General features: G+C 37.8%; 1 protein-coding gene across 1 annotated transcript in view; it reads left to right on the forward strand.

Moving 5' to 3' along the window:
• Positions 1 to 13,956, forward strand: part of RNF125 (ring finger protein 125) — a 38,269-nt gene extending 24,313 nt beyond the window's left edge. Inside the window, exons 5-6 of the mRNA XM_001495353.5 lie at positions 6,660 to 6,767; positions 9,517 to 13,956. Of these exons, the coding sequence (XP_001495403.1) occupies positions 6,660 to 6,767; positions 9,517 to 9,603 (195 nt within the window). The 3' untranslated portion in view covers positions 9,604 to 13,956. The remainder of the gene's footprint in view (positions 1 to 6,659; positions 6,768 to 9,516) is intronic.
• Positions 13,957 to 17,617: the final 3,661 nt, after the last annotated feature.

Here is a 17,617-nt window from a genome sequence, read left to right on the forward strand (position 1 = left end):
ATATATATGTTTTTGCTTTTTGAACTGTGTTTTAAGTTTGTTTTTTTCATAAAATCCTTTCTGTATGTGGATGAGATTGAAACTAGTATATTAGATAGACAGATAGGTAGGTAGATAGTGCTCACAACAATCCTATGAGATACGTATGATTATTATCCCCATTTTACAAATGATAAACTGAGGCTCAGAGAGGTTATGTAAGTCTTGCAAGGTAAATAGCAGAGCTACAATTTGCACCTAGTGGTCCAGCTCCAGGGCCTGCATGGTGAACACCTGTGCTCTACTAAGCAACTATGTGAAATCAAGGCTAGTGGAGAGTTCTCAGAGGAAGCCATGTACTCTCACGGTTGGGGAAACCAAGCTGGGAGGCATGGGGAGGATGAAGTGGTAAAATTTCAGAAGACCGGGATGCTATCACGGCCTTGAGGTGGGAGCAGATTGTTCAGAAAATCCATGGTTCTGTAACAGACCAGGGCCATCTAGAGATGGTCACTGGAACAGAAGACCTTTAGGTTTTCACTGTTAGCAGTTCGTTCTTGACTAGAAGCTGAAGACACATGTCACTCCGAAGGATCTAGAGCCAAATAGAAGTCAGGATCTATGCTGTGGTTATGAAAAGGCTAGAGGTAGGTATTGTGGCATAGCTGGAGTTCACGTGCTTAGGGATCCACACTGGGGACACATAGTTAAAAACACCCTGGTGGAAGTCCTGGACAAGGAGGACTGAGCCTGAGGCTGCTTCTGGATTGCTGTGGAAGTTAGCAAGGAATTACTGCTTTAAAGGATTCGATTGCTGGGCTTGCCTGCAGATGAGATCAGTCACATCATCTAATTTACCTGGCGTAGTAAGTTTCAGGCCAGTTAGAGGCTTGGGAGAGTGATTCTACCTTCCAGATACAATTAGGTAATTCTGAAATCAAACTACAAGCAACTAATCTTTCTTTTCCTTTTTTTGTTTGTTTGTTTGTTTTGGGTTTTTTGGTGAGGAAGATTGGCCCTGAGCTAACATCCGTTGCCAATCTTCCTCTTTTTGCTTGAGGATGATTGTCCCTGAACTGACGTCTGTGCCAGTATTCCTCTATTTTGTCTGAGGGATGCTGCCACAGGATGAGCGGTGTATAGGTGCGCCCAGGATTCGAACCTGTGAACCCCGGGCTGCTGAAGCGGAGCGTGCAAACTTAACTACTGTGCCACTGGGCTAGCCCCTAATTTTTATTTCCTGAGTTGCTCAAGACTGGGATAGTAGGTTAGGAACATCAGGGAATTTGACCTTCCTCGCGGGCAGCCTTCACAGCCAACAGCTCCTTTTTGTCACACAGTAGTTACGTTCTGCCATGTTTTATTTTTTTGAAAAAGTATATCTGTGGAATAATAGACTCAAAGGAGGTGAATGACACAAACAGCTTGCTTCCGATTGAATTATGAGACCACTTCTGAGAGAAGTTTGGTAGTTTATCTTGTAAAGGAAAGATGTTTCAGCCAAAACCACACTTTCTGGCTATCTTGTCTGCCCAGGGTCCTCTTTCTTTCTCTGGCTGGCTCTTATTTATCCTTTAGAGCTCAGCTTAAGTCTCACTTCCTCTGGAAGCCCTCCCTGACACCCAAATTAATTTCAGCTCTTGCTTTTCTCACCTCTTTTTTTCTAGTTTACCACAATTTGTAATTGTCTATTCATTTCATGCCTGTCTCTCTCTCTCTAAATTATTAAATTCTTGAAGTCATGGAACTTAACTCCTTTGTTCAACCCTGCATGTCCAGTTCTTGGTGGAGAACCTAGCACGTAGTAGGATGTAGTGATATGAAAAAAAAAGATAATAAAGAAAAGCAGAATTCCGGTTACCCAGGTTCAAAGATTCCTCTCGTCTTTTATTTTCTGTCTTGCTCCGGAGATTCATTCCTTAAGGGAAGTGACAGGACTTCTCTTGGTTTGGAACAAAAACTAGGGTGACTAGAGCCTGAGCCATTCCTCCCCACAGCAGGTTATTTCCAAGAGATGTTTCCTTCAGAATACCTGTGACTTGACTGGGGCGTGGGAGCGTGTGTGCACAAATGTTTTGGAAGGAAGAAAAATCATCATTAAATTTGCTTTCAAACTCTTACTAAATTAGATGTGCAGTTTGGTACCTTAATTTTGGTTATAGATTTGCCTGTAATTATTTTCAGTGCCTGGCTCCTTTCTCTTCTTTTGGCGTTGGATTCAGGAAACTTTAACTTCTTCTCCAAATGGCATTTGTCATCATATAGGAAGTTTTCTATAATTGGCTGAGTGGCTGTGGAGGTTAATCGAAATCACAGATAGAGCTGGGTGTCCAGTGTAGTAGACATTCCGAAGGATTGAAGTTGGTGGTAGCTTCTAATGTGGTGGCTGTTACTTGCCCATTACATTCCCCATCAGATAAAGTCCATACTGAGATGAGGTGAAGATCTTTTGAATGTACACTGAACAATTATTGGTACCTAATATGAGTAGTATGGGCTGGGAGCACTGAGTAGAAAGGAATAATACAGGATGAGCTGATGTTAGGAAAATGGCAACGTTAGGGAGAGGGTGGGTGAACACTTAGGTACTTAGGTGATGATCAGTCAGTCTCTCATTTACCATTTCCTTCTCCTTCCTATTCTTACCCTTTCCTCCAACAGGTCAAATTCCCCAATGTAAGAATTAAAAGAAATTTTTGGAGTAGCACAGACTTTAGCCCATTGTTTTGCAGTGTCCTTCTAGTGGAAATCTCTTTAGTCACACAACTAAATTTTCTGCACACTGGAAGACTGAAGCCTCCACTCGCTCCTTATTAACATCAGACTAAAAACAAAAACTACTTTGCTTAAAATTCCAGGTTTCCTGTAGCTTTCTCCTCTGTTAGACTTGAAGCTCCTTAATGGTAGGGCCAGGGCTTAGTCATCTCTGTACCTCTGGCTCCTGGCGCGGTGTCATCAGAAACCATGTTCAACGCTCAAATGAGGATCTATTGAGTTGAACTGGTCCCAACTCCTCGTGCCAAACTCGTCTCCCACCACTTCCTCCAACCTGCCCTGTCCTCAGCTGTGCTGAGCTATTTCCATTGCCCTGTCCTTTTAGGATTTCCAGGCTTTCTCCACATTGATTCCATTGCCTGTGATGTGCCTCCTTGGGCATGACTGGCTCGTTCTTTAAGACTCATTTCAGTTACCAGAATCTCGGCTGAGTCCTTTCCTGAGTTCCTGGGCAAAATTAGTGATTCCCTTTTCAGGTCTTGAACAGTTGTCTGTTCATATCTTGAATATAGTGCTTGTTATGCTGCGTTGAAACTATCTGCTTAAATGATAAGCCGTTTATTATATGTGCCAAGGACTCAGCTAATATAGTGACTGGGCTTCATAATGTGAAATTATGTCTTATTTTGAATCTACCAACAGCCCCACAAAACAGAGATAATTCTCATCTTACAGGTTAGGATTAATTATTTGCCACAGTTAAGTCAGTGAGAGGCTGGGATGAAATTGGAAACTATTTTCTGGGTACTGGGAATGCAAGGGTGAACAGGACATGTGTAATCTTCCCTTAGGGAGCCCCAGCTATTCAAGGACAGGGATCAAAATAGTAGTAAATATATGGCATTTATTAAATGCCTCATATGTACTTGGCACATTAAGGACATTATTTATAAACATCATAACTACTTTACAAGATAGGTAGTGGTGTCTCCATTTGACAGAAGAGGGAACTTACGTGTCGAAGGTCAGACAGCTGGTAAGAGCCAGTGCTAGGATTTGAACCCAAGGCTTGCTGACTTCAAAGGCCCTGCAACACAACCCTAGCTTACTGGTTTCTGTATTCCACGTGCTTAGCACAGAGTAGAGGCACAATAAAGAGTGTTGAATGAACACATTTCTCTCACACACATATTCTTTCTTCCACACCACAAAAAATTAGTTGCTTTTCTGTTAAAATATTTCTTGGTCTCAGCTCTGTTCTTGTTACTACATAGGTGTCTCAGAGTAGATTCAGTGGTGTCTTGCGATAGCCAGTGTTGCCAGTTAACCAAGATAGCTAGAGCATTAGAAAATCATAAGTGGTTAGAAAGCAATAATAATTTGAATGATGTCATTTTATTAAAAATAAGACATAAAGATTAACAGAGTAGGGGCCGGCCCCATGGCTGAGTGGTTAATTAGGTTCTCGCACTCCCCTCCGGCAGCCCAGGGTCTCGCTGGTTCGGATCCTGGGTGCAGACATGGCACTGCTCGTCAGGCCACGCTGAGGTGGCGTCCCACATGCCACAACTAGAAGGACCCACAACTAAAATATACAACTATGTACTTGGGGAATTTGGGGAGAACAGGCGAAAAAACAGCAACAAAAGGTTGGCAACAGTTCTTAGCTCAGGTGCCAGTGTTTAAAAAAAAAAGATTAATGGAGTAGAGCAAAGTTCAGAAATGGAGCTTGTTTATAGAAATTGAGCATATTGAAACCAGGACCCCATAAAACAATAAGAAAGAAAAGAATTATATAAAGACCTCATTTAGATTTAAAGAAAAACATCATCCAAGGTGATAAATTAGACACTGTTATAATATGAGAAGAACACTGGATTATCTAGTAGAGGCTTAGATTCCATTGCTGATACTTATAGTGGGATAAATTGAAGCTTATTTCTTCCCCTCTGAAATTAGGTTCTTCAACAAAATAAGGATAATAATTCCTTGGATTTTCGTGAAGATCAAATGAGAATACCACCTAATTTATACTTAGCACATGCTTAGCATTCAGTAATGATTCTGAATCTGGTATTTTAGGTAATGAATACATGAAGAAATAAATTTTTTTAAAAACCTAGCTTAAAACATAATAAAGCAATATACATTAAAAGAGTCGTTTATATTAGCCGGTAGGGAAATGCATGTTTAAACCGTAATGAGATACCACTTACACACCTATCAAAGGGACTAAAATAAAAAAGTATTGACAGTACCAAGTGTTGGCAAACATGAGGAAAAACTGGATAATTCCACATTGCTGATCGGGATGTAAAATGGTACAGTCACTCTGGAAAATAATTTGGCAGTTTTTTATAAAGTTAACCATAACACCATATACAGATAACCATAACCATAACCATAACCATAACACCCAGCAATCACACTCCTGGAAATTTATCCTAGGAAAGGAAAATGTGCTTGTGCAAATATCTGTACACAGATATTCATTGTAGCTTTATTTGTAACAGCCAAAAAGTAGAAAGAACAAGTGTCCTTCAGGGGGTAAATAGATAAACAAACTGTGGTACATCCATACCATGGAATACTACTCAGCAATAAACAGGAAGGAACTAGTGATGCAGGCAACAATGTAGATGAATCTCAAAGTCATTAAGCTCAACGAAAAAAGCCAATCGCAGAAGATTAAATACCATATAACTCTATTTATATAACACTCTCAGAATGATGAAATTATAGAGGTGGAGAACAGATCAGTGGGTGCCAGGGTTAGGGAGAGAAGAGAAAGTGAAAAGGTAACATCAGGGAGCTCCCTTGTAGTGACAGAACAGTTCTGTATCTTGATTGTGTTGGTGGTTATATGAACCTATACATGTGATAAAATTTCATAGGGCTACACAAATGTACAACCCCTCCCCCCAAAATGAGTTCATGCAAAAATTGATGAAATCTAAGTATGATCTGTAGTCTAGTTAATTGCCATTTTCCTGGTCTTGATAATGTACTATAGTTATGTAAGATGTTTCCATTTGGGGAAGCTGGGTGATGGGGACATGGGACCTTTCTGCATTATTTTTGCAATTTCTTGTGAGTTTGTCAATATCTCAACCCATTTCATTACCCATTTTTTCAAAATGAAAAAAATTTTTTTTAAAGAGCAATTAATGGCTATTAAATTAGGAAAATACACGTAAATACTAAGAACTGATGCTGGTGTGTGATAATCTATATTACTGATAGCAATAAAAAACTATAGAGCAGGGGCTGGCCCCATGGCCGAGTGGCTAAGTTTGTGCACTCCACTGCAGGCGGCCCAGGGTTTCGTTGGTCCGAATCCTGGGCGCCATCATGGCACTGCTCATCAAACCACACTGAGGCAGCATCCCACGTGCCACAACTAGAAGGACCCACAATGAAGAATATACAACTATGTACCAGGGGGCTTTGGGGAGAAAAAGGAAAAAATAAAATCTTTAAAAAAAATACAAAACTATAGAGCAATAGATATTATGAATTGTAAATATTCATAACCTTTGACCTACTAATCTCCATTTCTGGTCATTTATCCTAAGAAAATAATCCCCCAAAGATAAACACTATAGATAATGTCATTTATAATAACAAAATATCCACATACAAAAAAACTTGTCTTCCACAAGGTAGGCAACTAATTAAGTAATTTATGGTACGTCTACCAACTGTAATATTGTTTAAATAATAAATTGATAAATATGAAACAAATAGCTATTACTGTTATATACAAGAAATACATATGAAGAATAGATGTGATTTTATTTGTTTAATGTTGCTTTAATATTCATGCAATTTTAAAACATAATACTGAAGTATGGCCAATATATTCATGAAGTTAAAATTCGCTTTGTTGAACGATTATTTTTTAAATCTGAAACTAATGATTATTTTAAATTCTTTCTTGAACTCTTGGTCTTGTTTATTTCCAGTTCTGTCCCATTTGCCGATTAATACCTAATGAGAATCCGAACAGCTTCAGTGGCAGTTTAATAAGACATTTGCAAGTCAATCACACTTTGTTTTATGATGATTTCCTAGTGAGTATATTTTCTTACTTTTACTTTGTTTTTATGCTGTCTGTGTTAAGCTTACCTTTTTTAAAACAAGTAAATAAAATTCTAGAGAAAAAAATTTGTATATAGCTGAAGTGTTAACTATTAGCATTAAGTAGGAAATCATAAAAATATAATGTTTCATAAATTTGACTGTTAATATTACAGTGGTTATCTGCCTTAGACAAAATTATTTTCTTTGTGATCCATGTGTAAAGAACCAGATTTTGCTTTCAAATTATTTTAATTTCTACTCTCGTCCCTCCCTATACATAGTTATAATTTTTATGAACTTGAAAACTTACATAGCTCAGATGAAATCACATCAGTAATGAAATGGCTTAGAGAGTTTCTTCTGCATCCAGTTGCTTTTTAAATGGCTGTTAGTAGGTATGACATTGTCAGTAGTGAGACACACAGGCCTTATTTTTAATTTAAATTCTATAAAACACAACACTCATGTTTACTGAACTTTTTTAAACTTAAAAAATTTATTATGAAAAAATTTTCAACATGTGCAAAAGTAGATGGAATAGTATGATGAGCCTCCATATACCCATCACTGATCCATCAATAACGACCAACTCCTGGCCAATCTCCTCATATTAAGACTTTTTTTAAGATGTAAGAAAATTTAAGTATAATATGAATAGTCCTTTACTTATGACTGTATTTCCCACGATCAGAAATGAGACTAATAAGCAAAAAGTAACATAGCTTTTGTTGTACTTCGGTCCATGCGTCGCCATGTGAGGGTAATGGGTTGTCTTCTGAGTCCCTTTCAGTCTATTATGGGGAGAAAAATCACTCATAGCCATGTTCTGAAATAGAATATTTTATTGTTACTTTTATTTAAATATGTGAAATGTTAAGGGTTAAATTTGAATTTGCATGTAATTCACATGATTTGACTGTTTTCTTTTCATGCTATTTAGGGTAGAATTTAATAATTGTTAAAGACTGTCATTTGTAAATTTTCTCCTTGCTTTCTGATCTGCCCACTGTGATTATCCAGGTTCAACACAAGGACCTTGAGTCCTGACCTGGGTTCTAAGTAACAGCTCTGTCACAAGTGTGTGACCTTGGGCAAGATATTTAACCTCTGAGCCTCTGCTTGTTCATTTGTTGAGTGAGAAGAATAAAAACACCTCTTCCCTAAAGCTTTTGTGAGGGTTAAACGAGATAATGCATCTAAAGTGATTTTCACAGTTTGGGCCCTGATGTTAGGCGAGTTGAAGGGAAGAGAGGATGTGGGAGTGGAAGGACCACTGGAAGAATCGAAGAAGCTGCCCCACAGAGGCTTCACATTCTCTGCTCCATCTCTCCGATAATGTCTTTCCTGGCGCCTAAAGCACGCAAGGCCTCACCAGAGCCTGGTTCTGGTCTGCGTGTGCTCATTTTTCACAACGCATAATGCTTCCTCTTTAGTTTAGCTCCATAAGATGTTCTAAAAGCCAGGTTGATTCCATACCTGTTCTGACTATTCATGTTCAGTCCGTTCTTCTCAAGACCTTTCAGACACAGTATGATCCAGGGCAGGTCAGGAAGAAGTCACTTTCCCCCACTCAAAACCATATTCTTGGGGGTCGGCTCCAAGTGGCCGAGTGGTTAAGTTCGCGCACTCTGCTGTGGCGGCCAAGGGTTCGGATCCTGGGCGCGGACATGGCACCGCTCGTCAGGCCACATTGAGGCGGTGTCCCACATCCCACAACTAGAAGGACCTGCAACTAAGATATACAACTGTGTACAGGGGGGTTTGGGGAGATAAAAGCAGAAAAAAAAAAAAAAAGATTGGCAACAGTTGTTAGCCCAGGTGCCAATCTTAAAAATAAATAAATAAAAATTTAAAAAACCCATATTCTTGGATATGGAATGAAGTTGAAGGGATGTTCTCCGTTTTGCTTTTTTGTTTCTTAAGTTACCACCAAGTACTATACGATGCACTTTATACAAATTACCTAATTTTATTCCTTGCAGCAACTTCTGTGAAATGAGTACTGTATTATGATCCTCACTTAGCTGTGAAGTATCTGAATCCCAAAGTTTAATAAATTGCTTAAGAACAAGCCACTGTTTAGTACATATCTTGTTCTCTTCTGTGCTTTATGGCTTTCCTTTGGATTTTGCTTAGTTACTTTTATGTTTTAGAATGCACTGCCAATGGAGAGTTTACTTTTTTTTTAGTTTATTGGGGAAGAGGAGATGGATTGCAGAGGATAGAGCTCTTAATAGTTTTTATTTTTTTTACAAAATGTGCTGATTTAAAAGTTTTGAATTCCATTTTGACCTCAGGGAGGCAAGAAGAAAGATTTGTTTTCAATTTTTTTTTGGAAATAGATATTCAGTAGTACTGTTGGGATTGGTGAATCCTATGGGAATGTCTTAATTTTATTCCATATTATATGTTTATGTGAAACATAACACTCTTACCAAGATTTGTAATGTTGACTACAAACTACTAGCTAGATCAGATAAAACCTTGACATTCCAAATCCAGACTATTTTACTATGACAATAACTGGTTAATTGATAGGCAGTAAAATGAAATAGAACATGCACTAACCACAAAGCAAACATCCTGGGTTCTGTGACAGTTTTTATGGAAACTGAGAGATCACTAAATTCAGGGCCTTGGTTTCCTGCAAAATGAGGGCATTGCATTGACTCTCATTGTCCAGTTTCTGAAAACTATTGTCTCTCATTATATGTTTCTAACTATTTTTCTTTATTGTAGGATTTTAATATAATTGAGGAGGCTCTTATCCGAAGGGTCTTAGACCGCTCTCTTCTGGAATATGTGAATCGCTCGAACACCACATAATTTTTTTAAAAGGAAAGAGAAGGAAATCATACAATTGCACCATTTGTTAAGATGCTGCTTGAAAAATTGAAGGGAAATGGTCGATGTTTAATGAGCAAAAATGTACAACACAGTTAAATGTTTGCCCGTGTTTATTGTTATATTGCCTTTTAAAACTACTTTCACTATGGTGGTTTAAATGTTTTACATTCTTGAGTTTCTTAGACACTTAATGACAAAAAATTGTCTCCATCAGCCATTAATATAGGGAAGAGAACACGAGGCTGGGTATGTGGGTGAAGGATCTTTATTTGTAAACTGGATGACACTGTGTGTAATGCTACATGTTAATAATTACCTTCATGGCTGGGCAAGATAACTAATGTTTGTTCTATGTAAAAAGATGGAGAGTGAAACAAAGTGTGGACTTTCAAGGAAATATGAAATCTGTTCCAATGCTCATATTCTAATATCTAATAGAATAACATGAATAACCTTACATGAGAGTAGGAAAGGAAAATTTTGGAAGTCAGCGAAGTCTGTTTAACCAAATTGTGTAACATAATACTGTAACAAGATAAACTTTGTGTTAGGAATGTATACTTAATTATTTGACTTTTTATAACTGTGCACACATAAGAATTTAATACTATATTTTTCAAATATTTGTAGCTTATTATTTAGAAATATTTCTATAATATAGGCAATTTTTTAAGAGCCATCAGCTGATATTTACAGTAGAAGTATTCTCATGCATAATTTTTAGTGGAAAACCCTAAGGGCTTTGATTTTTTTTTATTTTATCCTTTAGAAAAATTATAAAATAAAACATAAGTAACTGAAAACCAAAAGAAAATGTATAGCTTATTACATTATTTTAGGGAAATACTCTTTTAGAGCTCTGCCTGCCACCCTGGATGTCCTCTGTCTGTCCTGTCACAGTTGACGATCTTCTTCCCCAACCCCACAGAAGTAACCACTACATTGATTGCAATAGTAATCACTTCTTTGCATTTCTCTATCATCACCCACGTGTGTACCTCTACACACTGCATTTTAACCTTACCCATTTAGAATTGTTTTATTACATACATCTTTTACATCTCTCTCTTTTTTTTTTAAGATTGGCACCCAAGCTAACAACTGTTGCCAACCTTCTTTTTAAATTTTTTTAGTGTTTTTTATTCTTCCCAAAGCTCCCCAGTACATAGTTGTATATTCTAGTTGTGAGTGCCTCTGGTTGTGCTGTGTGGGGCACGGCCTCAGCATGGCCTGATCAGTGGTGCCATGTCCACGCCCAGGATCCAAACCGGTGAAACCCTGGGCCACCAAAGCAGAGCGCCCGAACTTAACCGCCAGGCCACAGGGCTGGCCCCTTACATCTCTTTTTAATCTAAAGGTTCCCCCTTTTTTCTTTTCCTTAAAATTTACCAGTTGAAGAACCTGGTCTTATGACCTATAAAGTTTCGCACAGTCTATATTTTGCTGATTGCATACTCATGGTGCAATTCAGCATGTTCTTCTCCCCTCTGGATGTGACACATGGATCCGGAGCTTTGAGCAGACTCAGGTTCAGTCCTTTTGGCAAGACTACAGGTCATGGTGTGTTCTTTCATCAGAGGGCACATAATGTCTGGTTCTCTCTTTTTGTGATGTCAGTAAAATTGATACTCAATGCCTGGATCCATTGTGGGGTTGGAGTATTCTATCATTTTTTTCATTCATTAGTTGGAAGATTTTTATAAAGAGATGTTTCCCTACATCTACTATTTGGTTAACCAGTGAAAGGGAAAGGGAAAGTCAATATTTGAATTTTCCCTTTATTCACCAATTTTCAAGATAATAGACTTGTTTCCTATCATCTTCCAGAGATGACTTTTTTTTTTAGTATTATGAACTCATGGATTCACACGTATTTGATAAGTTTCAATCCGTTTCAAATATTACCTTATTAAAGCTCAAATTGTCCCATCTTTGGCCATTGGGAACCTCATCAAGTTGGTTCTGAGTCCTTTTGACACTACTCTGCAGTCTTTAATAGCTTCCTTGCTGTCTCCTATGACTAGATATTCCAAGCTCAACTTGTATGCTTCCTGCATCCAGACCTGGAATCAGTCATTTCTCTGAGAAGCCTGGTTACTGACGGTGAGAAATGGTATTTCAGAACCATAATCGAGGCTCTGAGGATGCTCATTGCTATTACATTGGTCACTGTTTCTAGGAGAAAGCTAGGAAATATCTATGTTTTTTAAGGATAAAACATTTCATGAGTTTATTTTGATACTTCCAAATCAAATTGAGTACTACAGGATTTTTACCTAATCCTTTCTATTACAAGTATATCTCCATTTTTTTCTATATTGATAATCCTGGTTTTCAAGGACACAGGGTATGATAGAAGTAGAATATCCCACAATTATTCATTTCCTTTATCTACCTTATACATGCAATAGTTTTAGCATAACAATACTAATACAACCACCACCAATATGATAACCAAAACAGTTAAAATTTTTTTCATTTGCTCTCCCTATTCTCCTTCTATTTTTCTTTTTTTTTTTTTGAGGAAGATTAGCCCTGAGCTAACTACTGCCAATCCTCCTCTTTTTGCTGAGGAAGACTGGCCCTGAGCTAAGATCCATGCCCATCTTCCTCTGCTTTATACATGGGACGCCTACCACAGCATGGCTTTTGCCAAGCAGTGCTATGTCCGCACCTGGGATCGGAACTGGTGAACCCCGGGCCACCAAGAAGTGGAACGTGTGAACGTAACCACTGCGACACCTGGCCGGCCCCTGCTTCTATTTTTTAAAGTCATGTTATATTAACATTTTCAGAACATACTGGTATAACATACTATACTTTCTCCCTTCTAGCTCTCATTTAGTCTTAGTTCTTCAGGTAACTATATATTCAGTGCTTGCCACTAGTCCTTATTTGATGACTGTGACTATTTTTCGTATCTTGCTTTTTAATGACGAATCCAGGACAGAGAATAATGTTTCCATCCTGAAAGCAAGCAAAGAAGCTATAAAGACTAGTGATGCCAACTCCTGAGGATAAAATGTTATTTGGCTGTAGTTAGCTTTTTAATTGTAATCATTTATAAGCTTCCTTGTTTCTTACACATAAATGTAGTCATAATCGTGATGCCCCAAATTTTCTGTAGTAAATTATCCATTACTTCTTTAAAGTCTTGCTTACTATTCTGCCATCCATACAAGATAATTAAAAAAACATAAAACTGGATGAAATCTAGGGGGCCTTATTTCTGCCCTTTTAGGTATTGGTTTCAAGCTTGCTTTTCACAGCTACAAACAAGTAATAACAGATTTTTAGTTTCACAACCTCTCTTCCTCCAATATGGATGAATCATCAATAAAGCAAAACCTGTTGGACAACAAGTGCAAAAGGAGAGGAATTTTAGAGATAATCAGACTAAAAACCTAGTCCCTGAAAAATGAAAGAATATATTTCTAAGCATTAGTACCGACTATCCAGAAAATAAATCTTCGTTAATTCAGAGCAATACAAAATGCATCTTTCAATTGTAAAACTTGAAAAAATTTCAAAACTTTAAAAGCTGTATTTTAAGTAAAGCTTTAAGTCACCTGCCACTATTAACCTCAGTGCAGCAGTTCTGCCTCTTGTCCCTGGGTTCCTCTTAGGATAATTTTGCCACCTACAGGACAGATTAGGTGCTGGCCGCCTGAATTATTTTGCCTTTTGAATTATTTTGAGTTCTAAAATGGTGAGGTGCAAATGTTCGTTGTTTCACTGTGCCTTTAGCCTTTTATAAAAAGCAATTTATAATACAATTGTTTTAAAAAAAAGTGAAAACCAGTATTGGAAATTGTTGACTACTAACAAAAAGTTTCACTCTCTTTATGGCACCTCAAGATGCAACTTTTTCAAGGCCTCGTAGGGAAAACACTGATTCACATGTCATTCTTCAAAAGCTAAATTCTTCTAATCCTACAAAAACCTATGGAGATTTTCCTTCCATGTGTTTTTTCACCCAACTGTCTACAATGTAGGTTGATAAATTGGATTGTGAATCTGTAGTAAAGATAATTCCAGGTCAGATCTCCTAAGAGATCCTGGCTCCAATGATGATCCTTCATCACTTTTACTGGGTGCTAAGTGTCTTTCATTTTGAAGTGACCTTACTCCAGTTATTGAATGTTTGTCATAGAATTTGTACCTTGAAGCATTGAAGTTGTTTTAAAAAGTCATTAAGAGAGTCATTCTTTTATTATTCAGCTGCAAAAAAAATCTGTATAATGATCAGAATTTAAAATGTACAATTCTTTTTCTTCTGTAAATATGTGTTGGGAGAAATAAAGAATGGCAGGACCATTGCTTTCATTAAAATATCTACTGTGTCTATTCTTGTATATTGATCTTGATAATTTTTTACACAAACTTAATATGCTTTTAAAATTGTCATCATTCAGCAATATCTGTCACAAAAATATACCTTCATTTAGGCCATTAGTTCTCAACTAGAGGCAGTGTTGCATCTCAAGAGACATTTGACAATGTCTAGAGACATTTTTCTTTGCCATAACTGGGGTATGCTATTGGCCAGGGAAGTGAGTAGAGGCCAGGGATGCTGCTCAACATTCTATTATGCACAAGACAGCCGCTCACAATAAAGAATTACCCTGCCCCATATGTCAATAGTGCTGAAGTTTAGAAACCCTGATTTAGGCCAAGGTAGATTTAGGCCAAGCACCATAGAGTTATTTTTGGTTCTACTTCCAAGGTACTTCCTTGGAATTTAATAAAGAAGATGTAGATGAACTCTGTATATCCTCTTCTCTGCTAAATACATACTAAGTTTTAGGTGTCTGTAGCAGTCATGTGTACCTGAGTTCAGAATATGCTCAAACATATGAAAGTTTTTTTGATTTTTTTCACAGGAGGTACAGGGCAGAACACAGGCATTACGGACTTGACCTCTGATGACCCTGTTTGCTAAATGATATCCTAAAAGATAGAGGGGACCCAAGATGGGTTGGGAAGACTTACCTTTATCACCTAGGCTATCTTTATTGAAGTAAATAAGACAAAATTTTATAGAGGGACACCTACGTCTGAGAAATATTTATGTTTTATTTATTAAGAGTATTTAAATATTAAAGTTTTTATATATTTTATGTATTTAAGTTTAAGTTTATATCTTGTTATTGGGAAATCATCTGGTATTTTAATCCTGCAGGTTTCAGAGGCAGCCACGCATGGATCTTGATTAAGGTTAATCATTGCCCAAAGCAGCCGTATGAGAGGTCCAATGAAGGTGAACCACAGGGAGAGATTGGGCAAGATAGATTGGGTCATGCTGCAATTACAAACAACCCCCAAACTTATTGCTCACCCAGGTCACCTGTGGATTCTGGCTATTCTCCAGGCAACTATTCTCCAGAATTCCAAATTACTTTGATCTCCTGGTATTTGTATATCACCATGTGCTTCTCTACTTCTAGAAATATTTCCTGGCCGTCTACCCTAAATGGAATCTATATGCAGGATATTTATTGCAACCATTCATAATAACAAAAAAAAGGAAGGGGAGGAGTAAACTAGAGTTCAAAAATGATTAAAATGTGGCCTTTTTTTGATTGACCCTGTCATTAAATATGTTAATACACCGTTAAGTTTACTGTCAAGTCAGCCTGGAAGAATTTTATATCTAAACTATCATATTTAAACTCTGGCATCCATGGTTAGTTTTAGCTCCCAGAGAGCAATCCTGTTCACTATTTTCAAGTTCTTGGGAAATATTTTATTGATGTCCTAGTCCTCTGACCCCTCCATGCATAATATTGTTTCATGCCTCTGTGACTCTGCGTACTTTTTGCTCAGCCTCAAATAAATTTCATGATTTCTCTGAAGAGACTTCTTTGAGCCATCCAAGTGGAGTCAAGCACACTGTCTTGTATCACCACTGTCCCTAGACCACACTTTCATTGCTACAGTTACCACGTTCTATTTTTTTGTTTATATGTCTGGTACTCATGAGACTGGGAGTCCTTGAGGGCAAGGATTGGGGTTTGTCTTTACATTCACTGGGCCTCACTGGAAACTCAGTACGTGGGTCTTGGTCTGCTAGAGCTGTCATAACAAAATACCGCAGACTGGGGGGCTTAAACAACAGAAATTTATTTTCTGCAGTTCTGGAGGCTGGCTGCAACCTCAAGGTCTGTCAGGGTTCAGTTTCTGGCGAGGACTTTCTTTCTGGCTGGCAGATAGCCCCTTCTCACTGTGTCCTCACCTGGCAGAGAGAGAGAGAGTAAGCTCTGTGGTGCTTCTCATAAGGGCACTAATCCCATCAAGAGGGCAACCACCCTCATGACCTCACCTAACCCTAATTACCTCCCAAAGTCCCCATCTCCAAATACCATCACAATGGGGATTAGAGTTTCAACATAAATTTGGTGGTAGTGGGGAGGGGGTAGGACACAAACATTTAGTCCATAATATACTTGTTGAACGGAAATTGAATGACTGATGAGTGGATTAGAATACTGATGTTAGCTCCACAGCATATTCTTTTCTCACTAATAAAGTCTACATGGGAAGGGAAAATCGTAATCAAGAGAGCAGCACTATGTCTGGATTTGCTCGTCATTGTTCCCCCAGAATTTAGCACAGTGCCATGCATCTACAGGCACTCAATAAATATCTGATGAATAAATTAGTGAATAAATTGTAGTTTGAGAAGCACAGATAAGATGTTCTTAATGAATAAGGTCTTCAAGCCAGATGCATCTCTTCTCTTTAGAGATACAGCTGTCAAGTGAGCCAAAGTACTAGATGGCTTCTCTCCTGGACAGAGTTCTAAAGCAGAGATTCAGTGCAGTGGTGCAGCTCCCATAGGAGAAGCAGTATTGTTCTGCCTTCATTCAGTAACATTAGAGTTATGATGCTAATTTTGAAGGACAACTATGCATTATACAATATACTTGCTGAGTTTAATTTGTTCCAGATTATACAATGTAGTAATTTGCTATGGAATTAACCTAGGTAACCAAGTAAAATTGGCTAGCCCAGGTAATCAGATAAAATGAAGTTCTTATATCCACTATATTTTGATATACCTCTGTGTGTTTCACCTTGTCCCTTTGACAACATTCTTAATAATGTATGCAAGAAGATCAAAGTCTTATATTTAAAATCATATTCTCCTTTGACAGTATTTCAAGGGTGTCTTCTTCAGAAATTTCAGCTTTGAGGCATGCTGGTTTTAAAACTACCTTAAAGAGAGAAACAATAGCTTTCTAATAAAAAAATGCTAATAAAGTAGTCATGCTCTTAGAAACAGAAAATAGAAGGGTGGCTGCCAGGGGCCAGAGGGAAGAGGAAGACTGGAGTTATTATTCAATGGATGTGGAACTTCAGTTTTATAAGATGAAAAAGTTCTAGAGACTTGTTGCATAACAAGGTGAAATAGTTAACATTACTGTACTGTAAACTTAAAAATGGTTAAAACGGGGCCTGGCCTGATGGCATACTGGTTAATTAAGTTCGCATTCTCCGCTTCAACAGCCCAGGGTTTGCTGGTTCAGTTCCTGGGCACGGACCTAGCACTCATCAAGCCATGCTGTGGTGGCATCCCACATACAAAAATGGAGGAAGACTGACACTGATGTTAGCTCAGTGACAATCTTCCTCAGGCAAAAAGAGGAAGATTGGCAACAGATGTTAGCTTAGGGCCAATCTTCCTCACCAAAGAAAAAAAAGGTTAAAATGGTAAATTTTATGTTACTTTTTTTTTTACCACAATAAACAAACAAACAAACAAAATTGGTCTGTGGGTAAACCAAATACTATGTTGTATATATAGTTCTATTCCACCCAATTTAGGAAATTATAATTGTCCATGAAATTTAGGAAAGAAGTATCTCACTGGCAAAGCCCTTGTGGTTTCAAAAATAAAGTATTTAAATATAGAGACCAAACAACTCTCCTCCCTAATGCTATTTTTTCCATCCACTGGTCTCTCTCCAGACTTCTGATGAAGCTTAAAGCA

The sequence above is a fragment of the Equus caballus genome, chromosome 8 (assembly GCF_041296265.1).
Source record: "Equus caballus isolate H_3958 breed thoroughbred chromosome 8, TB-T2T, whole genome shotgun sequence".
Classification (NCBI taxonomy): Eukaryota; Metazoa; Chordata; class Mammalia; order Perissodactyla; family Equidae; genus Equus; species Equus caballus.